Source organism: Nicotiana tomentosiformis, chromosome 6 (assembly GCF_000390325.3).
Source record: "Nicotiana tomentosiformis chromosome 6, ASM39032v3, whole genome shotgun sequence".
Lineage (NCBI taxonomy): Eukaryota > Viridiplantae > Streptophyta > Magnoliopsida > Solanales > Solanaceae > Nicotiana > Nicotiana tomentosiformis.
In genome coordinates this window covers 63,004,953-63,030,607 of record NC_090817.1, presented here as the reverse complement: position 1 = coordinate 63,030,607, position 25,655 = coordinate 63,004,953, and the positions used below count along the sequence as shown (strand labels likewise).

At 38.9% G+C, this 25,655-nt stretch overlaps 2 protein-coding genes across 2 annotated transcripts; both read left to right on the top strand.

Annotated features, from left to right (window-relative positions):
• Positions 1-2,151: 2,151 nt before the first annotated feature.
• On the top strand, positions 2,152-2,589 carry LOC138894091 (uncharacterized). Its single transcript, XM_070178770.1, has one exon. It carries the CDS (start codon positions 2,152-2,154, stop codon positions 2,587-2,589), a length of 438 nt encoding a protein of 145 aa, XP_070034871.1.
• Positions 2,590-3,122: 533 nt separating this feature from the next.
• LOC138894090 (uncharacterized) lies at positions 3,123-3,761 on the top strand. Its single transcript, XM_070178769.1, has one exon. The coding sequence runs from the start codon at positions 3,123-3,125 to the stop codon at positions 3,759-3,761; it is 639 nt and encodes a 212-aa protein (XP_070034870.1).
• Positions 3,762-25,655: the final 21,894 nt, after the last annotated feature.

The following is a 25,655-nucleotide window of genomic DNA, read 5'->3' as shown; positions in this document are numbered from 1 at the left end:
CTAATAAGATTTTATTAATTATTTACTTTTAGGGAAATTGTAAGTTTTTGATTATTTGAAAGTTAAAGACGTTATACGTTATTTGTATGCATTAGTTATACTTAAGAATCATGCTAGATGTTTTTTTTCTATGAGTTCCTTTAATTTTCTTTTAATTTTTAATTTTTAACTTTTAATTTATATTTTATATTTTATTTTGTGTTATTATGTTATTTTATTAATTTATAAATTAAAATTTTTAAAGATCCATGGGGCTTACGCACCCCCCCACCTCCAGGCTTACGCCTCGCCCCATATCAAGTAAAACGTCCCGCCTTTTAAAACATTGCTTGTAAGTAGCATATAATAAATTGTTTGACTAGTTTTTTGTGGGGATGAAGCACAATATATATATATATATATATATATATATATAATAAATTGTTTGACTAGTTTTTTGTGGGGATGAAGCACAATATATATATATATATATATATATATATATATATATATATATATGTGTGTGAGAAAATGTTATTTTCAGTTGGAGCACACAGCTATGATGTCTGTATTCTATACAAACGATTTGGTAGGTTTGAACTTTAAATGCTGTGAGAGGCCGTTGCTTTTATTCTTATCATCATCATAATCATAGCCATCATCGTCATCTTCATCATTATTAATATTATCATCGTTACTATTATTATTATTATTATTATTATTATTATTATTATTATTATTATTATTATTATTATTTGTTTGTTAGAAGAGAAATTATTTCGAAATGAAATGTTGAAAAGGAAAAAACCCCGTAAAATGAAACAAAACTTTACTTTTCTTCCAAAGAAAAATAACATTGCTAGATATAACTATTTTTCATAAGATACTAAATGGTATACATGGCCTGAGAACATCAAGTTTTAGAGCAGGTCTGCTGTTATAAGGGACTAGGTGATTTTGCATCACCCAGCACCAATGTTAATAAAAAAAATAAGTGTTGAAATTAATTTTACCCCAAAAGTTAACTCTATATTGTATAGGGTAAAATATGCTATGACACTTGGCCGTTCAAAAAAGGGACACGTCTAACCTAAGACGGGGGATGGCCAAAGACCGAAGGCAACTGTTTCGTTTGTCACCAGAAAGAATAACGCTCATAAAGATGTGATAAATACTCTTCACCCAGTAGCATTTAATAGAGAATATTCCATGGCATTAAGAGCAATTACCCATTACATGAAATTTGGCATTTATGTTCACCGTTACATCTTCATCAATGCCCCTAGTAATTGACATTAAAGAAGGGCACGATCCTAGGACCTCCTTCATTGCTATAAATAGTGAGCTCAGTTGTCATTGTAGAGGACACGAATTTTCTAGCAAACTTACACTATATTCTATACAAAGCTCAATACAATCTTATCTTCTTATATTTTTGATTTCGCTGTTGTTGTGCCCGAAAATCTTGTTCCCAGAACTGTTGCTTGTGTTGTTTCGTCTATATCCTAAGGCTAAGTATTGCATAATTCTTCGATTATTTTAGGATCAAATTAATTCACTTGTCTAGAAACCAAGGTATAAATTCAACTATACCATTTTACGGAGAAACAGTTTGGCATCCACCGTGGGGCCTAGACAGCCGTGTAATTAAATCGATCCTTGCCTTTTTTTTACTAACGTATTTTGATTATTTTGTCATAGAAAAAATCATAAGAAATGGCAGATAACATTGTTAACGACATGCACAACCCCGAGATTCGAGGGAATCAGCCTCATTTTGAGGACTCAATCAGTGACACCCATATTGAGGGAAATGACGCTACACCGGTGCATGACATGCTATATCCTCGATATGTTCGGGAGACCACTCCCGATGATGCTAAGAAGGAACATCTCGTTGACGCGGTAAGAGTCGTGCATGAGCAACATGCGATCATTCTAGGTCACCTCACGCGACAGGATAAAGTTATGATAGAGTGAAGCAGGCACTGTCTGGAGCTTCAAATAATGCAAACAGACGAGATCTGATTCCTTCTGGGGTTCCCACGAATCAAACAATGCAGAGGGTAGACAACAACATTCCAGGGGTGAAATTGGCTCTGATGGGGCAGGGGGAACGGATTCGGCCTCAACAACGAGAATGATCCTTTCAAGAATGAACTTTTACGGTTCATGAGGGAAGTGAACGCCCGCATGGACCAGATCCCGGGCGTGCCACCAGTGCTGAAAGGTCCAGACCCGAAGAAGTATACTCAATTGATGTACATGCCAAGTGTGGCACCAGAGTTAATCCCGAAGCGGTTCAAAATACATGAAGTGCCAAAGTATGATGGAACTTCAGACCCCCAAGACCATATTACCACATACACAATAGCGATAAAGGGAAATGATTTAGCTCCTCACGAAATTGAATCTGTTCTGCTGAAGAAATTTGGAGAAACCCTCACGAGGGGAGCCTTGACGTGGTATTCGCTGTTACCAGAGCATTCCATAGACTCCTTTGAAATGCTCGCGGATTCTTTCATCAAGGCTTATACCGGGGCTAGAAAAGTACAGGCCCGAAAGGCCGACATATTCAGAATTGCGCAAGGAGAGTCCGAGATGCTATGAAAGTTCGTTACCCAATTTCAGAAGGAATGAATGTTGCTCCCGGTTGTCCCGGTTGAATGGGCGGCTGAAGCATTCACCATGGGATTGAATCCGAGGAGGTCAGACACTTCCCGAAAATTGAAGGAAAGCCTACTCGAGTTTCAAGCAACGACCTGGGCGGATGCACACAACCAATACAAATCAAAAATAAGTATCGAAGATGATCAGGTTGGTTTTCCATCGTCGACCAAAGGACGAGAAAAGAACAGAGAAAAATCAAAGGATGATTATGACGCGGACAGACGGACTTTGAGGGGACGGTTTTTGCCCTACGAACAAACCGAAGGCCGCAACAGAGGTTTCTGGACAGCAGACAGGTTCACCATTGACAGGAGGACTGATCGCGGTCGGAACAGTCGATCACTGCAGGATAAAGAAGCATCAGGATCGCAGGATCCTTCTTACCCCAAGCTATCGGAATACAACTTCAACGTCAGTATAGTGGAGTTGGTTTAGGCCATGAGAAATATCAAAAAAGCACGGTTCCCAAAACTATGAGATCTGATCCAAGCCAGAGGGATCCCAACTTGTGGTGTGAATACCACGGGATGAATGGCCACCGGATAGGGGACTGTCGACACCTCCGGGAAGAAGTGGCAACATTATTGAAGAATGGTCATCTCAGAGAATTCTTGAGTAACCGAGCTAAGAACAATTATGGGCGTAACCAGGATAATGTGGAACCCTCGAAAGTAGGAGAAGATCTCCCACATAAAACAATCAACATGATCTTCGGAGGGAACGAGATTAACGGGGTCACTTTTTTAGCAGCAAAGAAGACGAAAGTATCAATAACGCATAGCAAAAGGCTTCGGGAAGACGATATAACTTTTACGGAGGAGGACGTAGACGGATTGCTGCTACCACACAACGACGCACTGATAATTTCTTTAAATGTGCTAGATTTTAAGATTAAACGTGTTCTAGTGGATCCAGGGAGTTCGGCTAATATCATACAATGGAGAGTATTGGAGCAAGCTAAACTCACCGGAAGCATTATTTCGGCGACAAAGCTCCTTGTCGGATTCAATCTCGCAAGTGTGACAACTCGGGGAGAAATTTTATTACTCACGAATGATGAAGGAGTAATGAAAACCACGCTTTTTGAAGTAGTAGATGGTGATGTGGGATAAAACATCATTCGGGGAAGGCCATGGTTGCACGAGATGAAAGTTGTACCATCAACATATCACCAATTGTTGAAGTTTCCAACGCCCGAAGGAATTAAGTAGATAAGGGGTGATCAATCGGCGGCAAGGGAGATGAATGCAATTTCGGTCTCCAGTAGCAAAGGAAAGGAACACGCGGCATAGCAATTACAAGGACCGGTACCTACTCCCGAACTTGATGAAGTTAGCCCGGGGGCAGAGGCATCAGAATATTATCAGGTGCCGAGATATTTCCAAGTTCCAGAAGAGACCGATGCAACAAAGTCCACATTGGAAGAGTTGGAGCAAGTGGCATTGTTCGAAGAATTCCTAGAATAGAAATTCCACTTGGGGACAGGACAGCACCCAGAACTCAGGTCCGACTTTATTAAATTCCTTAAATCTAACACTGATTGTTTTACATGGTCGCATGAGGATATGACAGGCATCCTAATAGAGATAGATGTAAACAAATTAAGCTTGGATCCCAGCATAGCTCCGTTAAGACAAAATAAATGCACGATTGCCGAAGCCAGGAATAAATTCGTCAAAAAAGAGGTAACCCGCTTACTTAATATCGGTTTGATCCGAGAGGTAAGATATCCAGACTGGCTAGCCAATGTAGTAGTAGTTCCTAAGAAGAACAATAAGTTTCGCATGTGCGTAGATTATAAAGATCTTAACAAGGCATGCCCGAAAGACTCGTTTCCACTGCCAAACATTGATCAAATGATTGATTCCACGGCCGGGCACAAGTTAATGAGTTTCCCGATGCTTATTCAGGATACAACCAAAATTCAGATGATCCCGGAGGATCATGAAAAACTTCGTTTATAATGAATTTCGGTATATATTGCTACAATGTAATGCCCTTCGGGTTGAAAAACGTCGGAGCCACTTATCAACGGCTCGTGAACAAGATGTTTGAAAATCAAATAGGAAAAATTATGGAAGTTTACATAGTTGATATGCTCGTTAAGTCTTTAAATGCAGGTGATCATCTTAAACATCTGCAAGAAACTTTCGACATCCTAAGGAAGCATAATATGAAACTTAATCCCGAGAAATGCGCGTTCGGGGTCAGCTCTGGCAACTTTCTAGGATTTCTGGTATCACAAAGGGAAATTGAGGTAAACCTAGATAAGATCTAAGCCATAGAAGATATCTCAGACCAACTATCAAACGTGAAGGAAGTCTAAAGGCTTACGGGGAGATTGGCAGCTTTGACCAGTTTCATTTCCTGATCATTAGAAAAGTTTCATCTTTTCTTCGCACTGCTCAAAAAGAAAAATAATTTTGAATGGACCCCGAAGTGCCAGCAGGCTTTGAGGGATTTAAAGAAATACTTGTCAAGCCCTCCATTACTTTCAAAACCAAATGAAGGTGAAACATTGCTGGTTTATCTTGTGGTCTCGGAAGTTGCGGTAAGTGCGGTTTTAGTCCGAGAGAATGAAGGTACACGATCTCCCATTAATTATGTTAGTAAAATTTTAATGAGAGCAGAAACTCGTTACCCACATTTGGAGAAACTGGCCTTAGCTCTCGTAGTCGCCGCTCAGAATTTGAGGCCCTACTTCCAATTCCACTCGATAGCCTTGGTGACTACTTTTCGTTTGCAGAACATCCTCCATAAACCTGAGCTTTCGGGTAGATTGTCCAAATGGGCCGTCAAAATGAGTGAATTCGACATAGAATATAAACCAAGGACTACAATTACGTCGCAAGTCTTGGCTGATTTCGTGGTCGATTTCAGTCTAAGATTATTTCCTCTAGCAACTAAGGAGGCAGTAATGGTGTCGGAATCGACATCAGGGGTTTGGACCTTATTTATGGACGGAGCTTCCAATGTAAAAAGGTCCGGGCTCGATATAGTATTAATCGCGCCTTCGGGGGAAACCCTAAGGCAAGCCATCAGGACGGTCCATTTAACTAACAACGAAGCAGAGTATAAAGCTTTGATTGCAGGGCTCAAATTGGCCCGGGGACTTGACTCTGAGGTCATCAAAATCAAATACGACTCACAACTGGTGGTAAATTAGGTCTACGGAATCTTCTATACCAAAGAGAAGCACATGCAACAATACATGGTAAAGGTTTATGCTCTGTTAGCGCGATTCCGGGAGTGGTCAATTACTCATATCCTAAGGGAAGATAACACAGAAGTAGACGCATTGGCAAACCTAGGATCATCAACGAAAATAAAGGGATCAGAGTCCAGGACGGTAGTACAACTGATGAACTCAGTCCTGGATACAGATGGTTACTATGAGATAAATTCGACTAATCTGGTCTGGGACTAGAGGAATGAAATCATTGATTATCTCGAACACGGGAAGCTACCTGAAGAGCCCAAACTATCCCGGGTGTTGCGCGCCAAAGCAGTGCTATATAGCTTCAAGAGAGCCCTATTGTATACAAAATCTTTTCAAGGCCCGCTGGCCCGATGCTTAGGGGCATCCGAAGCTAACTATGTCATGAGAGAAGTTCACGAAGGGATATGCGGCAACAACTCGGGCACATATTCCTTAGTGCTGATATTGGTAAGGGCATGATATTATTGGCCCCGCATGAAACAAGATGCCAAAGACTTCGTACGAAAATATGATAAGTCTCAACACTACGCACCACTAGTGCATCAACCGCCAGAGCCCTTACATTCGGTTCTGTCCCCGTGGTCGTTCATGAAATGTGGGATGGATATCGTCAGGCCACTACCACCGGCTCCCGAAAAGGTAAGATTTCTTTTAATTTTGACTGACTATTTTTCTAAGTGGGTGGAAGCAGGTCCTTATCAGAAGATTGAAGAACGTGAAGTGGTGGATTTCTTGTGGGAAAATATAATTTGCAAGTTTGGAATACTAAAAGAGAAAGCATGCGACAATGGGCCACAGTTTATCGGCGCAAAAATTACAAAGTTCATCCAAGATTTTAAAATAAAGAGGACCACATCTTCACCCTGTCATCCGAGCACAAACGGTCAAGCAGAGTCGACGAACAAAGTGATTATTCAAAACCTCAAGAAAAGGTTAGAAGTGGCTAAGGGTAACTGGCCTGAGGAATTACCCGGAGTTCTATGGGCATACCGAACTGCGGCCAAGTCGAGCACAGGGGAAACCCCTTTTTCTCTCGTGTACGGTGCAGAAGCTTTAACCCCAGTGGAAGTAGGGGAACCCACCTTGAGATATTTCCAGGCAGATGAAGAATCGAACAACAAAGCAATGTTAGTCAACTTGGAACTGCTCGATGAACGTAGGGACTTGGCGCATGTAATAATGGAAGCTTAAAAAGCAGAGAATGGGGCGGTATTATAATCGAAGAGCCAACCTCCGTTATTTCAAAGTAGGGGACTTTGTCCTAAGGAAAGTAACTTAAAACACCAGAAGCTCAATGCAGGGAAGCTAGGTCCAATGTGGGAAGGCCCCTACCGGGTTTCAACTATCACCGGAAAAGGTTCATACGAGTTGGAAAACCAAAATGGAGAAAAGCTGCCCAACAAATGGAACGTGGCACACCTCAAACGATATTATTGCTGACGAACATTATTCGATCAGAAAGTATGTGCTGCACTCTTTTTCCCTTCGTTCAGTTTCTATCCCAATTGGGTTTTTCTGGCAAGGTTTTTAACGAGGCAGCAACAAAAAGCATACTACGAAGACAACATCAATAAGACCTTTAATAGCAAGGCACACAAGCAAAGATCCACTTAGGCATGGTTAGATAATCTTTTGCTCTATAGAAAATTCCCACCGGGAAGTTAAGTTTGCTATTGAGCAAAGGTTACATGATCGTTCACGAGCATAAACCACTAGAGGATTATCTAGCAATGCATTAGTGGAGTCTTCGAAGATACAAGACTTCCAGTATTCCAATTTGCACTCTTCACATTCGAACACTGGGGGAGAATGATATAAGGATACGACAACAATGACTTCCACGTCGATCGGGAAACAAAAAACCGAAAATATAATTGCATCATCAGGACAGGAGACTGCGCGGCCAGCCCCATAGAAACAAGTTGTACAAGTTAGCCAGAAGTAATGGCAATTTCTTTTTAGCATAGCAAATGCTTATGTATTTTTTGAAAATAGAAGGAATAAAATGAAATCCTTTTATTTTTATCTTGTTTCTTTTTTGAACAGTGAATTAACTTTGTCATTTGAAAGTTAAACAAGTACTTCAAATGCTAGTGCCGTAATAAATCGGAGTCGTCCTCTTCAAGAGCATCATAAACATAAGAGAGCCCTATCTTATAAAAACACTCACGTTAAAGGATTGGTTCCAGAATAATTTATGCCCGGAATCAAAAATGCCTTCGGGGAAGAGATACACCCGAAGCCGTGTACGAAAGGACGCAAAAAGTAAACTTGCGCAAATACTTATCAAAGCCCTCATGAAAAAGGGCTGATGCCCTGAGCCAAAAATTCTTTCGGGAGAATATACCCAAAGCTTCACATAATAAGACGCAAAAAAGCTTGCGCAAAATTCTTAAAAGGAAGAAAATGCAAAGATTAAAGACTTGTATGAATATTCAAACGAAAAGAAGACTCAAACAATACTTGAGCAAAAGATGTTTTTATTTACAAAAACATGTTAAAATGGCGCAGGTACAAGAATCGAAAAAAGAAAAGAAAAGCTAAACTACAGTATCTACGGATCCAGGAGGAAGAGAAGTGTCCGCGCCCCCGGGAGAAGTAGACGGACCTACCGATGGCTCAACATTTTCACCAGTTTGGCCTTCAGCATCATCATCCTCTGATTCTTCTTCAGTTCTCGAGAACTCGGAACCATAACTAGAAGGACCAGGTGCATCAGACCTCGCTGGGAGTCCACTTTTAGCTGCTAACTCAAGCTCGCGGGCCTTAGCAATTTCAGCATCAAAATCAATGACAACAACTTTGGCCTCTTCCAAGGTTTTTCTCCCCATGCTGTACATGACATAGGTTTTCTCAACAACGAGGGAAGCCGCTCAGTGCTTGAGTTCTTATTTGAGTTGGGTTACCTCGGCATAAAGGTTTTCCCGCGCGGACCTTGCAGATTTGAGGCTAATATCAAGGTCGTGGACAATTGAACTAAAAAGCCTATTATGCTAGATAGTTTTCCTGTACTTCTCTTCCAGCAGGGCATGTTTTTCCCCCGTAGCAGCAAGCTTTTCAATTTTGGAGTTCAAGGCTGCCTCTAAATTGATCACTCTTTCAGCAAAGGAAGCCTCGTGTTCGATTGCAGAATGAACGGCGTTATGGACTTCAACCCATTTGGCCCTGGTTTCGTCAAATCTAACCCTTAGTGGGTCAATTTCTTGGCTAAGGGTTACCACTTCTTGCTCACTTTGCCACAAACGAGCTTCCAATATAACAGCCTCAGCAACTTTGGCATCCAATTCCGAAAGGCGAGCGACATGTTGCTCCTGCTCTGCCAAAAGTTGATCCCGTGCAGAGGTAATCTCTTCCTTTTCATGAATCAACCTCTGAAGGCCCTCACAAGCAAGAAAGTTGGCCTACAAAGTAAGAAGGGTAAAATTCAGGATATGTTCACACCCTAAAATAGAAGAAGTAATAAAGGAAGAAAGGAACATACCACTGTGGCGTTGTGCATGGCGTTGTTCAACAAACACTCTCCCGAGATGCCTGAATATTTTCCTAGTCTTTCTCTGAAGCCAAAGGCTTCAGATAATTAGCAAGCTCCACCAGCCGGGATAGCAAGTTGCATCTGGTAGAGACCGAAAGAGTAACATTCCTCCTCCTTTGTAGTACTTCAAAAGGGGTAGCATAATTTTGCCCCAAATTCCCATGAACCGGAGACTGTGGAAGAGGAACACCTTCTTCATGGTTAGGTACGGCCGGAGGAGATGATGTAGCAATTGCTGGTGAAAAACTGGATGAAGATGGAAGTGATGTAACAGTTGCTGGTGTTGGCGAAGATAGAGATGAAGCTGATGGAGTTAAAGAGTGAGAAGCGGCTGCATCAAATGCAGTGTTGTTTGTTGGATGCTCGCCAACCAAAGACGGTAGGGACCTGGTACTCAGCCCCGCAGTACCGGGCAAAGAAATTGGGGCCCGAAAATGGGAGTTGACATTATCTACCAAATCAAACTCTCCTAAAAGTGTCGAGGCATCGTCCTCGGTTGGTGTAACTCTCTCAACAGGTCGAGCATCATGTTGAGATGATGAGGATCATCATCTTCTATGTAGAGAAGCTCCCTCATCACTAGCTTCTTCATCATCGCCGATCGTCACGGTGTCTATGACCGGCCCGAAAGGAGGTTCAGTCACCATCGCTACCGGAGATGACTCGGGGGCATCGGTCCTCGCCCTCTTATTCTTTTTCCCGGCTGTAGAGGAGCATCTTCTCTTTGGTTGTTTGTCTTCCGGTCGGGGACTCCATAAATAAACATTTGCTCCTGAAGCAGGACCGGAGCCACCTGTTCGAGTAAGCGCCTCCTGAAGCAGTCTCATTGTATCAACAGGATCAGCCAAGACATCCTCCTCGGGAACAGCAACAGAGCCCACGGGTAGACCTAATTTCATAGACAGGTTAGAAGGGATCAATCAATTTCTTCACATGAAAAATTGAAATAAGGTGAGTTTGAATTACCATGATTCTTGGCCTTCCACCCGTATTTATGGGCCAGTTCTTTCCACAAGCGAGTCTCGGGAGTCGTAACTTCCAAGATCTTTTGTACCCACCAGTCCAAACATTCAATCACTAGTGGGATCCATCGAGTTGCTGAAAAAAACGAAGGATGGAGGATCAATACGGCTATAGAAAAATATTTAGTAAAAGGAAATACTAAACAAAGAGCTTACGAGTGCGGTTCCAAGCGGCCGGAAAGGATGGAACCGTTGCCGGAATGACGTCGTTGGTGGCAGCTGCAACGAACCATTCCATCCACCCACGGTCATTTTCATCATCCATGCTAGACAATAGAGCATGGTGGCCACGCTTGTAGAGGTTTATCATTCCCCCGCAGAAGATTGTGGGAGAATAAAGATTCATCATATGAGCTAAGGTTAGCTCCTCTCCAGTTTCCTGGTACAAACACCGAAGGCAAGCAACCGTCCTCCACACAGAAGGACTTACTTGTGCCAAACACACTAGGTAGTGGAGGCAAAACTCCACAATCACGGAGTCAAGCTCTCTGCTCAAAGAGAACGCACCCAAAGTAAAGGTATACGTGTAAAAATATGTAAAACCCTCCTTGGGTAGGGTGACTCGCTCTGATAGATCAGGAGCAATAATTTCCAACTCATGACAGCGGCAGTCTTCCTTCACAACAGGAATGCTAGAAGGACGTATGGAAAAAGGATACCTACTGACGGCCCATGTACGAGAGTTAGCAGTAGGGAATTTATCTTCGAAGTCTTTTGTGGTAATAAGACTTCTAGGGATGATAAAGCCCACTGTTGAGGAAGCAGAGTCCTCGGCCTTGTTCTTGCTTTTTGAAAAATCGATACGCTTTGAGGAAGAAGCCATTGTATGGAAGAAGGAGAAGGTTTTTCGTTTGAAGAGAATTAGAGAAAAGATGAAGAGCAAGATGCAAGTTAGATAAGGGAAGCTTGAAACATTATGAAGTATAAGGGAGAAAGTTGATACGTATAAGTAAAAGTTTTGGCGGCTAAATTCATGGCCACGATTACCTCGATAATCGGTAAAAGTTGTGCTGAATCATGGGATGACGCGTGTTTGGGACATTAAATGCGGAGAGACGTACGTCTAATCAATCGTCAGAAGCCTTCAGAGGGAATTATAGTAATTCCCGCCAAATGAGTGTTTCTACCAACTTTCTGGTAACACAAAGTTATATCATCGCTCTGATAGATCAGGAGCAATAATTTCCAACTCATGACAGCGGCAGTCTTCCTTCACAGCAGGAATTCTAGAAGGACGTATGGAAAAAGGATACCTACTGACGGCCCATGTACGAGAGTTAGCAGTAGGGAATTTCTCTTCGAAGTCTTTTGTGGTAATAAGACTTCTAGGGATGATGAAGCCCACTGTTGGAGGAGCAGAGTCCTCGGTCTTATTCTTGCTTTTTGAAAAATCGATACGCTTTGAGGAAGAAGCCATTGTATGGAAGAAGGAGAAGGTTTTTCGTTTGAAGAGAATTAGAGAAAAGATGAAAAGCAAGTTGCAAGTTAGATAAGGGAAGCTTGAAACATTATGAAGTATAAGGGAGAAAGTTGATACGTATAAGTAAAAGTTTTGGCGGCTAAATTCATGGCCACGATTACCTCGATAATCGGCAAAAGTTGTGCTGAATCATGGGATGACGCGTGTTCGGGACATTAAATACGGAGAGATGTACGTCTAATTAATCGTCAGAAGCCTTCAGAGGGAATTATAGTAATTCCCGCCAAAGAATTGTTTCTACCAACTTTCTGGTAACACAAAGTTATATCATCGGAAAGCAGGGGACTATCTGTATAGGGTAAAATATGCTATGACACGTGGCCATCCAAAAAAGGGACACGTGTAACCTTAGACGGGGAGTTGGCCAAAGACCAAAAGCAACTGTTTCGTTTGTCACCGGAAAGAATAACGCTCATAAATATGTGATAAATGTTCTTCGTCCAGTAGCATTTAATAGAGAATATTCCATGGCATTAAGAGTAATTACCCGTTATAGGGAATTTGGTATTTATATTTACCGTTACATCTTCATCAATGCCCCTCACAATTGACATTAAAGAAGGGCACGATCCTAGGACCTCCTTCATAGCTATAAATAATTAGCTCAGTTGTCATTGTAGAGGACACGAATTTTCTGGCAAACTTACACTACATTATATACAAAACTCAATACAATCTTATTTTCTTACTTTTTTGATTTCGTTGTTGTGGTGCCCGAAAATCCTGTTCCCTGAATTATTGCTTTTGTTGTGTTTCGTCTATATACTAAGGCTAAGTATTGCATAATTTTTGATTATTTTATTATTTCATGATCAAATTAATTCACTTGTCTAAAAATCACGTTTAAATTCAATTGTAACATTTTACGAGTATACAAATATCCAATAAGGAATCCAGTTTCCCTTTCCCACAGATGTAGTGGCGGGTTAAATGGGATTGTCTGCATTGTGATAGATTAATAAAGCATAAATATTGCATAGTTGTTAGTGTTAGTCCCGCCAATATTGCTGTATTTGTAAATAATAATTCTGTAAAATATAAGTTATCGTAATGAAACAGTAATTAATTCGAGCCCACTGAATTCACAGTGTTTCCTTAAGGAATTTAATCCCCTCCTAGTACCCAAGGTTATGGATTATTTCCTCCCAGGATAGAACGAATCACATACTGGTGTAGCGGCACTTCAAACCCCAGTGTTTCAGCGAACACAAAGTTTGGTAGCAAATCACACTTATAGTTGCTTTGTTTGAAGTTAAAACAATGCAGAACAAAGGAGTAGAAACTCATAAAATCGTATAGAAATGCTAAGAGGAAGGAGTGCAATTTTATAGCCAAAGTTGAGCGTTTTCAGTTTTGTTTGTTGGTGTTTTTCGATTTTCATTCGTGTCTTTCTTCAACAGTTAATGCACATATATATAGCAGCCAGCTTTAAAGATGAACGACCCTCCATCCTCCATGGTGGAGCATACACTAACTTATTTATGGAGCAAGCACTTGGCCATGGTGGGAAGAGCATAAGGCGGCTGCTATTGCAGCTGGTGGTCAATACACGGATTGGAAAATATCCGTTACAAATGCGGATAATCTTACGTTAATATTTACTATTAACAAATAAATTTTGTCCAAAAAATTAATCAATCAATCGATCATTTGACCAATCCAAATCCAAATCCGAATCCGAAGCCGAAGCCGTAGCCGAAGCCGAGCCGAGCGAGCGACGACGACGACGGCGCGAGGCTTGCTTTCTTCTTAACTCTTTAAGAGCTACAAGAAGCGCAATTATATATATACCCACCAAAAATATTTTCCTCTTCCAATATGGGACAATGTCTCATTGTCAAGAGGGGAAAACTAAAAATTTTACTCAAAAATTTTATTTTCCCTCCATTTCTCATTCACCCTCATTTTAAGACTATTTCATCTTAAAAATAAAACCTCAACAATCCCCCACATGAATGGGGAATGGCTATATCACGGAAGTATGCATGGAAAAACTATGTGATTTGCAAGCAATGATTAATCGCATCTGGATAAGTAGGTTTCCCTTTGAACTTTCCGTAGTGAACTTATGTCGGATATACTCGGTCAATCGGTAGATTTGATATCTTTGAACCGTCGATCTTTGGTGTATACCTAGACAACCATAAGTCACACAATCAACCCTTAACCATCTTTGGTTCTCATTGTTGTGTTCGTTTCAGCCATGAACACCGCGTGGTTTCATAAGTGCGTAGAGAACTGGCCTTACAAAGTTCTCCTTGAAGCGGCTAACATTTCACACTTACATAGGTGATTCCTAAACGTGTCATCCTGTAGATACACTATTTGATATACCCCGTATCAAATTTAGAAATCATTAAAAAGCCTTAATGCTTTATCCTTGGTACTGAACATTGTCTCATCACGAGAACGGACTAAAATTTTATTTGACAATGTTGAACCGTCATTAATGACTTTGTTTGATCTCCTTGAACCTAGATCTTGGGATCTCCAGTCTTCTAGGTAGAGTTACCGCCACAATGACTTGTTCTTGGCCATAGCCCCATTCCCCTTGATGATTTCTCAACTACCTCTCTAGTTAGGCCTTTTGTAAGTGGATCCGACACATTATCACTTGACTTTACATAGTCAATCGTGATAATTCCTCTAGAGAGTAATTGCCTAACAGTTTTATGTCTTCGTCGTATATGACGAGATTTACCGTTATACATAACGCTCCCAGCCCTTCCAATTGCCGTTTGACTATCACAATGTATGCATATTGGTGCCAACGGTTTGGGCCAAAATGGAATGTCTTCCAAGAAATTCCGGAGCCATTCAGCTTCTTCACCGGCTTTATCTAAGGCTATGAATTTGGCCTCCATTGTAGAGCGGGCAATACATGTTTGTTTGGACGACTTCCAACATACCGCTCCTCCACCAATAGTGAATACATATCCACTCGTGGACTTAGAATCAGTTGAATCGGTGATCCAATTTGCATCACAGTATCCCTCAATCACCGCAGGAAATTTACTGTAGTGCAAGTCAAAGTTCTGGGTATGTTCTAAATATCCCAAAACTCGTTTCATTGCCATCCAATGAGTTTGGCCTGGATTGCTCGTATATCGACTCAGTTTACTTATAGCACAAGCTATATCTGGTCGTGTACAATTCATGATATACATTAAGCATCCCAACACACGAGCATAATCCAATTGTGATATGCTTTGGCCTTTATTCTTTGCTAATTGCAAGATTCACGTCAATTGGAGTCTTTGCAATTTTAAAGCCCAAGTGCTTGAATTTTTCAAGTACTATCTTAATATAATGAGATTGTGACAATGCCAGACCTTGAGGAGTCTTATGGATCTTAATTCCCAGAACTAAATCAGCAACTCCCAAGTCTTTCATATCAAACTTGCTATTGAGCATATGCTTAGTAGCATTTATGTTGGCAATGTCATTACTCATTATCAGCATATCATCCACATATAGGCAAACAATGACTATGTGATTTGGAACATTTTTAATGTACACACATTTATCACATTCATTTATCTTAAAACCATTTGACAACATTGTTTGGTCAAATTTCGCATGCCATTGTTTGGGTGCTTGTTTTAGTCCGTAAAGAGACTTAACAAGTCTACATACCTTCTTTTCTTTACATGGAACCACAAACCCTTCAGGTTGTTCCATGTAAATTTCTTCCTCCAACTCTCCATTTAAGAAGGTCGTCTTAACATCCATTTGATGAATTTCAAGACCATACACTGCAGCTAATGCTACTAACATCCGTATGGACGTAATTCTTGTAACTGGAGAGTATGTATCAAAGTAGTCTAGACCTTCTCGTTGTCTATACCCTTTGACTACGAGTCTTGCCTTGAATTTATCAATAGTGCCATCATCTTTGATTTTTCTCTTAAAAATCCATTTAGAACCCAAAGGTTTATTTCCAGGAGGAAGATCAACCAATTCCCATGTATGGTTGTTCAATATGGATTCTATTTCACTATTGACTGCCTCTTTCCAAAACAATGATTCGGAAGAAGTCATAGCTTCTTTAAATGTTTGAGGCTCATTCTCCAATAAGAAAGTCACAAAATCTGGTCCAAATGAAGTAGAAGTTCTTTGACGTTTACTACGTCTTGGATCCTCCTGATTACATGTACTTTCTTTTGTTTCTTCTCGAGGTCATTTAGATCCTTCACCAAACGACTCACATTCCTTTTTATACGGATATATATTTTCAAAGAACTCAGCATTATCTGATTCTATAACCGTATTATTATGAATGTCGGGATTTTCTGATTTATGAACCAGAAATCGATATGCTTTACTATTTGTCGCATATCCTATGAAAACACAATCAACGGTTTTCGGTCCTATCTTTACCCTTTTGGGTTTAGGAACTTGCACTTTTGCCAAACACCCCCACACTTTAAAATAATTCAAGTTGGGCTTCCTTCCTTTCCATTTTTCATATGGAATGGATTGTGTTTTGCTATGGGGCACTCGATTTAATATTCGATTAGCCGTAAGAATGGCTTCCCCCCACAAGTTCTGTGGCAAACCAGAACTTATCAACAACGCATTCATCATCTCCTTTAATGTGCGATTCTTTCTTTCCGCAATCCCATTAGATTGGGGCGTGTAAGGGGCTGTTGTTTGATGAATAATTCCATATTCTAAACATATTTCTTCAAAAGGAGATTCATATTCACCACCCCTATCACTTCTTATCATTTTTACTTTCTTGTTAAGTTGCGTTTCAACTTCATTTTTGTATTGCCTGAATGCGTCTATTGCTTCATCTTTACTATTCAGTAAGTAAACATAGCAATATCGAGTACCATCGTCAATAAAAGTTATGAAATACTTCTTTCCACCGCGAGATGGTATTGACTTCATGTCACAAATATCTGTGTGAATTAAGTCTAAAGGATTTGAATTCCTTTCAACTGACTTATAAGGATGTTTAACATACTTAGATTCCACACATGTTTGACATTTTAATTTTTCGCATTCAAACTTAAGCAGTACTTTCAAGTTAATCATTTTTCGCAAGGTTTTATAATTGACATGACCCAAACGTACATGCCATAAATCATTTGACTCAAGTAAGTAAGAAGAAGCTGAAATATTATTATTGTTTTCCACAACCATTACATTTAGATTGAAAAGGCCCTCGGTGAGGTAACCTTTTCCTACAAATATTTCATTCTTACTTATGACAACCTTGTTGGACACAAAAATGCACTTAAAACCGTGCTTAACAAGAAGTCCAGTAGAGACTAAATTCTTTCTCATTTCGGGAACATGAAGGACATTGTTCAAAGTCATGACCTTGCCAGAAGTCATTTTCAGAAATATCTTCCCATATCCTTCAACTTTTGCTGTTGCAGCATTTCCCATATAAACTGTCTCTCCGGGTCCAGCAGGAGCATAAGTAGCAAAAGTTTCTCTAACTGCACAAACATGGCGAGTGGCTCCTGAATCAAACCACCACAGTTTAGGATTTCCCACCAAGTTACATTCAGAAAGCATGGCACACAAGTTATCAACATCATCATGCTTTACTACCATATTTGCTTGACCCCTTTTCTTGTCTTTCTTCGGAGCACGACACTCCGTAAATTTGTGTCCGTTTTTCCCACAGTTGTAGCAGTTTTCACTGAACCGCTTCTTGCTTGGGTTGTATTTCGGACCAGAAGCCTTCTTCCTCTTTTTGTTATCTTCAACAATATTTGCTCCCATTATTGTTGAATTTCCACGGCCTCTCCTTTCAGCAGCTTTATTGTCCTCTTCGATTCTCAACCGAACAATGAGATCTTCAAGGGACATTTCCTTTCGTTTGTGTTTCAAATAATTTTTGAAGTCCTTCCACAACGGAGGCAACTTCTCAATCATTGCTGCTACTTGGAATGCTTCATTGATGACAAGACCTTCAGCAAGTAGATCATGAATAATCACTTGCAATTCCTGGACTTGGGTAATAACAGACTTGCTATCTACCATTTTGTAGTCCAAAAATTTTGCGGCAACGAATTTCTTCATCCCGGCATCTTCAGTTTTATATTTCTTTTCAAGCGCATTCCACAATTCTTTTTACGTCTCCACGCCACTATATACATTATACAGATTATCATCCAGTCCACTAAGAATATAATTTTTGCATAAAAAATCAGAATGCTTCCACGCTTCAAGCACGATAAAGCGTTCATTCTCTGGAGTTTTATCTGGCAGATCAGGAACATCTTCCTTGATGAACTTCTGTAGACATAACGTAGTTAAGTAGAAGAACATCTTTTGCTGCCAGCGTTTGAAATCAATCCCAGAAAATTTTTCGGGTTTTTCTGCCGGTGCCAACGCCGGTATTCGGCTTGTCGATGCGTTGGCAGTCACCATCGGAACAGCTTGGTTTTCGCTTTCAGTCGTTATTTTTTCTGTAAAAGAATGACACAAACAAACGTTTAATAAACGTTTTCAAACTGGAGTAAAAATCACGTAGATTTTAATCTCCAACAAAACGCCACGAAGGCTTTACTCTCCAAAACGGGAGTACACAAAACCACAAAGGTTTTAGTTTGCAGAATAATAAGAATAACACAAATACAGAAATAAATAAATTAAATTCCTTAAGATTGTTAGTCCCGCCAATATTGCTGTATTTATAAATAATAATTCTGTAAAATATAAGTTATCGTAATGAAACAGTAATTAATTCGAGCCCACTGAATTCACAGTGTTTCCTTAAGGAATTTAATCCCCTCCTAGTACCCAAGGTTATGGATTATTTCCTCCCAGGATAGAACGAATCACACACTAGTGTAGCGGCACTTCAAACCCAGTGTTTCAGCGAACACAAAGTTCGGTAGCAAATCACACTTACAGTTGCTTTGTTTGAAGTTAAAACAATGCAGAACAAAGGAGTAGAAACTCAGAAAATCGTATGGAAATGCTGAGAGGAAGGAGTGCAATTCTATAGCCAAAGTTGAGCGTTTTCAGTTTTGTTTGTTGGTGTTTTTCGGTTTTCGTTCGTGTCTTTCTTCAACAGCAGCTGCACATATATATATAGCATCCAGTTTTGAAGATGAACGACCCTCCATCCTCCATGGTGGAGCATGCACTAGCTTGTTTGTGGAGCAAGCACTTGGCTCAATACACGGATTGGAAAATATCCGTTAAAAATGCGGATAATCTTACGTTAATTTTTACTATTAACAAATAAATTTGGTCTAAAAAATTAATCAATCAATCATTTGACCAAATCCGTAGCCGTAGCCGTAGCCGTAGCCGAAGCCGAAGCCGAAGCCGAGCGAGCGACGACGACGACGGCGCGAGGCTTGCTTTCTTCTTAACTCTTTAAGAGTTACAAGAAGAGCAATTATATATATACCCACCAAAAATCTTTTCTTCTTCCAATATGGGACAATGTCTCATTATCAAGAGGGGAAAACTTAAAATTTTACTCAAAAATTTCATTTTCCCTCCATTTCTCATTCACCCTCATTTTAAGACTATTTCATCTTTAAAATAAAACCTCTAACAGTTAGGAACATCGAACCACCAAGAGTTAGTGGCAGAATATAGTTGGGATAACTCTATCCTAAATCAAATTAAGGTTCTAATTAATTCGAACCTGGAAATGGATGATAGTGTACTTTACCCCTTAATTAATTTGTAAATCAACTCGTGCAAATCAAATTAATCCAGTAGATATCAATCATCCTAAAGGTAAAAAGAAAAATAAAGTTTGAAATATCAGCAAAGAAGTAGTTTGGCAGCTGAAACATCTCGACTTTCAATCAGTAGACGAGGTTCAAGTCACAGCAAAAAGTAAATAAATTAAAGAGCTACTCCTATTATTCCCTTTGGGCTGAGGTGGATTAAAAAATAATAGAAGAATAAAACGCTGATTGACACAAACTCATATTAATGCTATAATATTACTGTATGCAGACCAGACATATTGTCTGCAGTACTTCATAAGTATATCATTGATTGCTCAAAGCTAAGCTGGTGACAGATGGCAAGACAGCAAGTGAATTTGCAACTTACTACTACTCCATATTTATTAGTACTTCTTACACACCCTCTCAAGTATTGAATCATTTGAAAAATAAGCGTATTATCTGATCTGTAGTAATGATATACTTAAATGGTTATCGACCCATTAAAATATGCATGAAACCAAAGGCGTGTGAATGTGATATTCAAATAACTTCACAATAAGTTATCGATGTATCATCATTCGTTATAATAACCCTCGCACAAAACCTTTCCAGTGAAATAAGGTTAGCACAAACCTTTTTCAGTAATTGTTATAGCTAACTGATATTTTCCTAACTTATTTTTGTTCCTATTTCTCACCCCTAAGTAAATCGTTTTGTGCTAATAGTTTTCATTTATTACGGAGAATTCACGATTTAGAATTAGTGAATTCAAGACAAGTTTGATCTTATTATACGCATGTAATTTAATTTTTATTATAAATATATATGTAGTTCGAATAAAAATAATAAATTCAGTTAAGATAGGGAAGCCTCCCATAATCCAAAAAATAGAACGTAAGGTCAAAAAAGAAAAAGCTATGGGAGACTATTCCTAATTCAAAATGACGCGCTTTTATGTCTTCTGTGGCCATTGACTCCAATATATTATTCTAATTTGTCTTGACTCTTTTTGTAGTCTTCTATTTTGTGCTCATCCAAGGTATTTCGCAAGTAATGATACTGCATTTACCATTGAAACTGCTCGATTCTTTTTTCCTTCCTTTTATGAATTGCCAACAATTTTATATATATATGAAGAATGAATGTACTAGACAAATTAAACCAAAGTTTGCTCCGAAAGTCCAATTCAGCAAATTGATCATGACTTCATTAAAATTTCACCAAACTTTGCTAATAGTGTATAGTGGAATCTTCGGCACACTTCTCATTACCCCATTTTCTCTTTTCTTTTTCCTATCTCCTATGTGCTCACTATGATTCAATCTCTTCCGCTACAATTCCAAGTATAATCACTCGGCTAGCGACCTTTTGTACGAATAGGCGCAATCAATTCTCTCCTGGCATGCTTAGACTTATTTTTCCCCCTACCCCCACCCCTTTCCCTTAGGAGTCACTAATGGTAGCCCCAGAAATATTACGAGCCATACAATACACCACAACAATTACGCTTAACTCCCCAAAAAAGTAAATCTTGACTGACCATGTTAAATCATCTTAGGCCAGTATTATGCAAATACAAATACAAATACAAATACAAATACAAAATAAGGAGTAATAGAAGTTATGTATATTTAACCATACATATCCTAATGAAAAAACTAATACTACTACTTAAACAGGGTACTTTATGGCGGAGCCACAGAAATCTTTTGCTACATCTTTCTTCAAAGAATGTAATGTAGAATCTCTGAAAGAGAAACAAGGCATTCAGAAGAGACGATTTTGCTGTGCAGAAAACGCTACTCCTGATTAGTGCATATCCGCGTTTCATTCAATGCCTATCCAACTTTTTGTAAATGAGCTGGAGATGATAACATAATTCTTTAATTTCTGGTTTTTCCTTTTGATTGGCGTTTGTTTTTGAAAAAATGTGATTTCTTTTTTTCAAACAAACTTTTTCTCTAATTGTGTTTGGTTAAAGAAAATAAATAAAATTCAAAAAAAATGAAAAAGAAAAGTTTTTGAAAACAAATGTCACCTAATTTTACAGCCTTAACATAAAAAGACATTAATTTGATTGATTAGACAAGGTGCATTTGGAGGTCAGTTAGCAGGGTCGGAGCTGGGCATAGGTCTTGCGAGTTCGGCTGAACCCAATAATTTTTGTCCAAACCCTATATTTTTTTTTAAGATATTTATTGAATATGTATAAATTATTAATTTAGAACTAAGTAACTTAAACGGACTAATATTCTGAACCCATAAGGTTTAAATTCTGGCTCTGCCTCTGTTAGTTAGCTTAGAACTCTGAATAACCTTCGTAGTATCTGACTCATATGTTTGCACCTACAGACTTTTATGTATAATGCTAGACTTTGACAATTTAATTATAGCTATGTAAATTACCAAGTGTGACTTTCAAATGTATCATGAACTTACTCAAACCAAAGAAAAGAGGAGTTTCAATTGGGCTTATAGTTTTAGGTCCTGTTGGTGTCATAGAAAAAAGGTAAGTGCATGTCTACAAGACTACAACAACTAGTCTGGGTGATAGAGACTTTAGGGACCAAACATAATTATGCTGCAATAGATTTCTTTTGAGCTAATCCAGAATTTGACAAGAGCTGTTTTAGTCCTAGTTTTTCTTTTCTTAGGAAATGAAAAGATATATAGGCTCTTTTGTAACAATTTTTGATGGAGTCAAATTTGTCTAAAGCACCTAACCTTTGAAGCTGTTGTCGGCCTAACACCATCAAATTAAGAATTGAAGAGACCATCTTCACCTCCAAAATGTATCACAGAGAAAAAGACTCGAAATTATTTTTTTAATTTTTAAAAAGACATCACAGTTTTTGCCATGGAAACTGAATCTCAGAGTAAATAGTTGAAGAGCGTGACATGGCCCCGGTTTCTTTTGAGGGTGTTACTCTTCTTTTGGGAAAATCTACAAATTTAAAGGTTGTGTTCCAAAAGAGGTAATGCATAAATGAAAACTCAGAATTAGAAGAATTTGTTCAACAACGCCAAACATCATTCGAGATTTTCATGACCGGTCTCATTGGCTTTCACTTAGTGCCTGCAGGCATCTGCCTCGTAGACTAGGGTTATGCATAATACCGATGAATTGAAAAAATGTCGAAACGAAAGTTTTAGTTTATTCAGTTTCGGTTTGAGGTTTATATTTTTTAAAAGTTCGGTGTTCACTTCGGTGTTAGGTTAGGCGATCGATTTTAAGGGTTCGATTTTTAATTAAACCGAAAAACCGAAGTTTTTTACCAGCTTTTGGACTCTTAATCCCTTACCCAGTTACCCTTTGCTTAGCCCTAAAGCCCAAAACTAATTTTCAACCTGAAGAAGCCCAGTCCATTGGGTGTGTTGGACCTATAACATGTCACCTTGTCCCAGATCAATATTTCTTTTACGGAAAAATATATACGGTAGGAATTTTGAACGATCTGTATAATGAATTTGGATATGTTGGTAACAAAGAGAAATTAACTACCAAAAATAACGTAAATACATAAAACGAAAAAGCTATCACGGAATATCAATAAAAAGAGAAAGACAAAATGACTACAAATAATAATTCCAATCTAAAACTTATTAAATAAAAAATTACTTGTCGCTTTCCAAATGAGTAAAAAATTCGAATCATGCCATATTAATGTATGTTAAGACAAAGAGTTAAACTAGGAAGATTTAGACTTTTTATAATTTAGCTTTAAATATTTTGCACCATACAAGCTTAAACGCAAGATACATCTAATACTCTTTTGTTTTGTTTTTGTAAAGTAATGTGATTTTTCTTGCATAATATTCTTGTCTTTTTCATGTATTTGATGGGATTCTTATTTCTTTTGTGATATTTGTCAACAAGAAATCTATTTTCGTTGTTTGGTTACTATTTTTTTCATGACTTGAAATCGAAAAATCGAACCGATTAAACCCAACCGAACATGAATAAATCGAATTGAAGTGGAGTTATTATGGTTCGATTTTGGTTATTAAAATCACAAACCAAAACCCGAGTAAACAGAACCGAACTTCTACAAAATCGAAGCGAACCGATCGACGTCCATCCATATTAGAGACTATTGGGTTCCCCAATTACTTTTTATGAAATATCACATGATTGTTATAATCATCCGGCCGGTTGCTTTGTGTATTTGAGCCTCACTTTTCTATTTGATGCTCCTTGTATGCTTGATTGTTATTTTGTAACTTGCGGGGATGATTGTTTGGTTCCGAAAAGGTTTTGGAGTGAATTGGAATACTTAGTTCCATCGTTGAAAGTTTATATTATAAAAGTTGACTGATGTTTGACTTTTGTGGAAACGGCCTCAGATTGGTAATTTGATGGTTTCAATAGGTTCGTATGATGATTTTGGACTTAGGCTTATGTCCGAATTTAGATTTGGAGGTTCATAGGATATTTTGGTTCTAAATATCGAAAGTTGAAAATTTGAAGGTTTGAAAAGTTTATACGTTTGATTAGGAGTTGATTTTGAAGATATTGGGTTCTGATTTTTGTTTCGGAAACTTAAAATAGTTTTTTTTATGTTATTTGGGACTTGTGTGCAATGTTTGGACATAATCTGGATTGATTAAGCTGAATCGGACGCTTAGTTTGAAGTTTAGAAACTTATGAATTAAAGAGAAGTTCAATTTGAGGTTTGATCTTCGATTCGTAGATGTGATGGCCTCGTATGTATTTGGAGGTTTTGGATATGCCTGGGTAGTGTTTATGGACTTGTTGGTATGATTGGACGGGGTTCCGTGTGGCTCTGGTGAGTTTTGAACCACCAGGTAGGGCTGCTTATCGGGCGAATTGGGTGAATATTTACGCTTAATGGTTCGGCTTATTAGTTATCGAATTGTAAATTCACTAATCCGTTAGCCGTCTGATAAGATATCGGGCGGATCAGTATCGGGTTAACGATTATCGGATGATTTATCGACTAAATCAAATAGACAATGAGTACATATACCACTTGACATTAAATCACTAAATTTAAACCTTGAATTCAACTCATTTATGTGACACTATCATGCCCGAAATATTCAAACCATTTTCAGAAATCACTAACTTCTACTTTGTCAAAACCTTCTAAATAACTCTTTAGTAATAAAAATAATTGAAGGAGACAACCTTTTTGGTTTCTAAACTATTTGAAAGGAGAGAGTAGAGACTGGCGAGAATGTTGCTGCTGAGTGTTGACTACTTAAGGAAATTAGAAATTAGGGATTTAGGGTTTCAAATAATGGAAGAGATATTTAATATACATAGGGATAAAAATATAAATATAAAAATTCTTAACGGGTTAACGGTTTATCCGATAAGAAAATTGAATAATTCGCCCCCAAACCGATAAGCTGTTAATTATAAAACTTCAATTTATTTACCAACCGTTAATCCGATAACCAGATATCAATAAGCCAATTTTATGGTTCAGTTTTTTATTACGGTTCGATTTTGAATGACCCTATCACCAGGAGCTTGTTTGAGGTTGCAGATTTTCTGCTGGTGTCTGATGTGCTTCACGATCGTAGAGTTGGTCTCACGATCGTGGAGGTTTATTTTGAGGCAGCTGCATTTTGTTCTTCGCGTTCGCGGACAGGAGGTCACGTTCGTGATGGGTTGTGGTCAGTAGCCTTCACGTTCGGGCTACAGGGCTCGCGTTCGCTTAGAGGTGAGGCAGGCGATTTGGCTAGAGGATTGGCTTTCACGATCGCGTGAAGGCGATAGCATTCGCGTAGGCTTAGGGCATCTGTGCATCGCGATTGCGAGTGGTTTATCATACTCGCGTAGGATCTTTTTGAGGCAATATCAGGTTGTGTTTCGTGAATGTGATGCTGGGCCATGTTCGCGAAGGGTAGTGTTGGGAAGAGTATATTAAGTTCCTACTTCGGGATTTTAACTCATTCTCTCATATTTTTAACCCTAGACTTGGAGAGGGGCGATTCTTTAAGGGAATTTTCACACAAGGCAAGAGGGTAAGTGATTTCTACTTGACTTTGATATTATACCTTATTTTTCCATAGATTATTACATAGAGATTATGGGATTTAAAAGAGAAATTTGGGGGGTTTT

Excerpts from the sequence above, each read along its gene's own strand:
- LOC138894090 (XM_070178769.1), top strand. The coding sequence starts at position 3,123 with ATGAGATCTGATCCAAGCCAGAGGGATCCCAACTTGTGGTGTGAATAC.
- LOC138894091 (XM_070178770.1), top strand. The coding sequence starts at position 2,152 with ATGAGGGAAGTGAACGCCCGCATGGACCAGATCCCGGGCGTGCCACCA.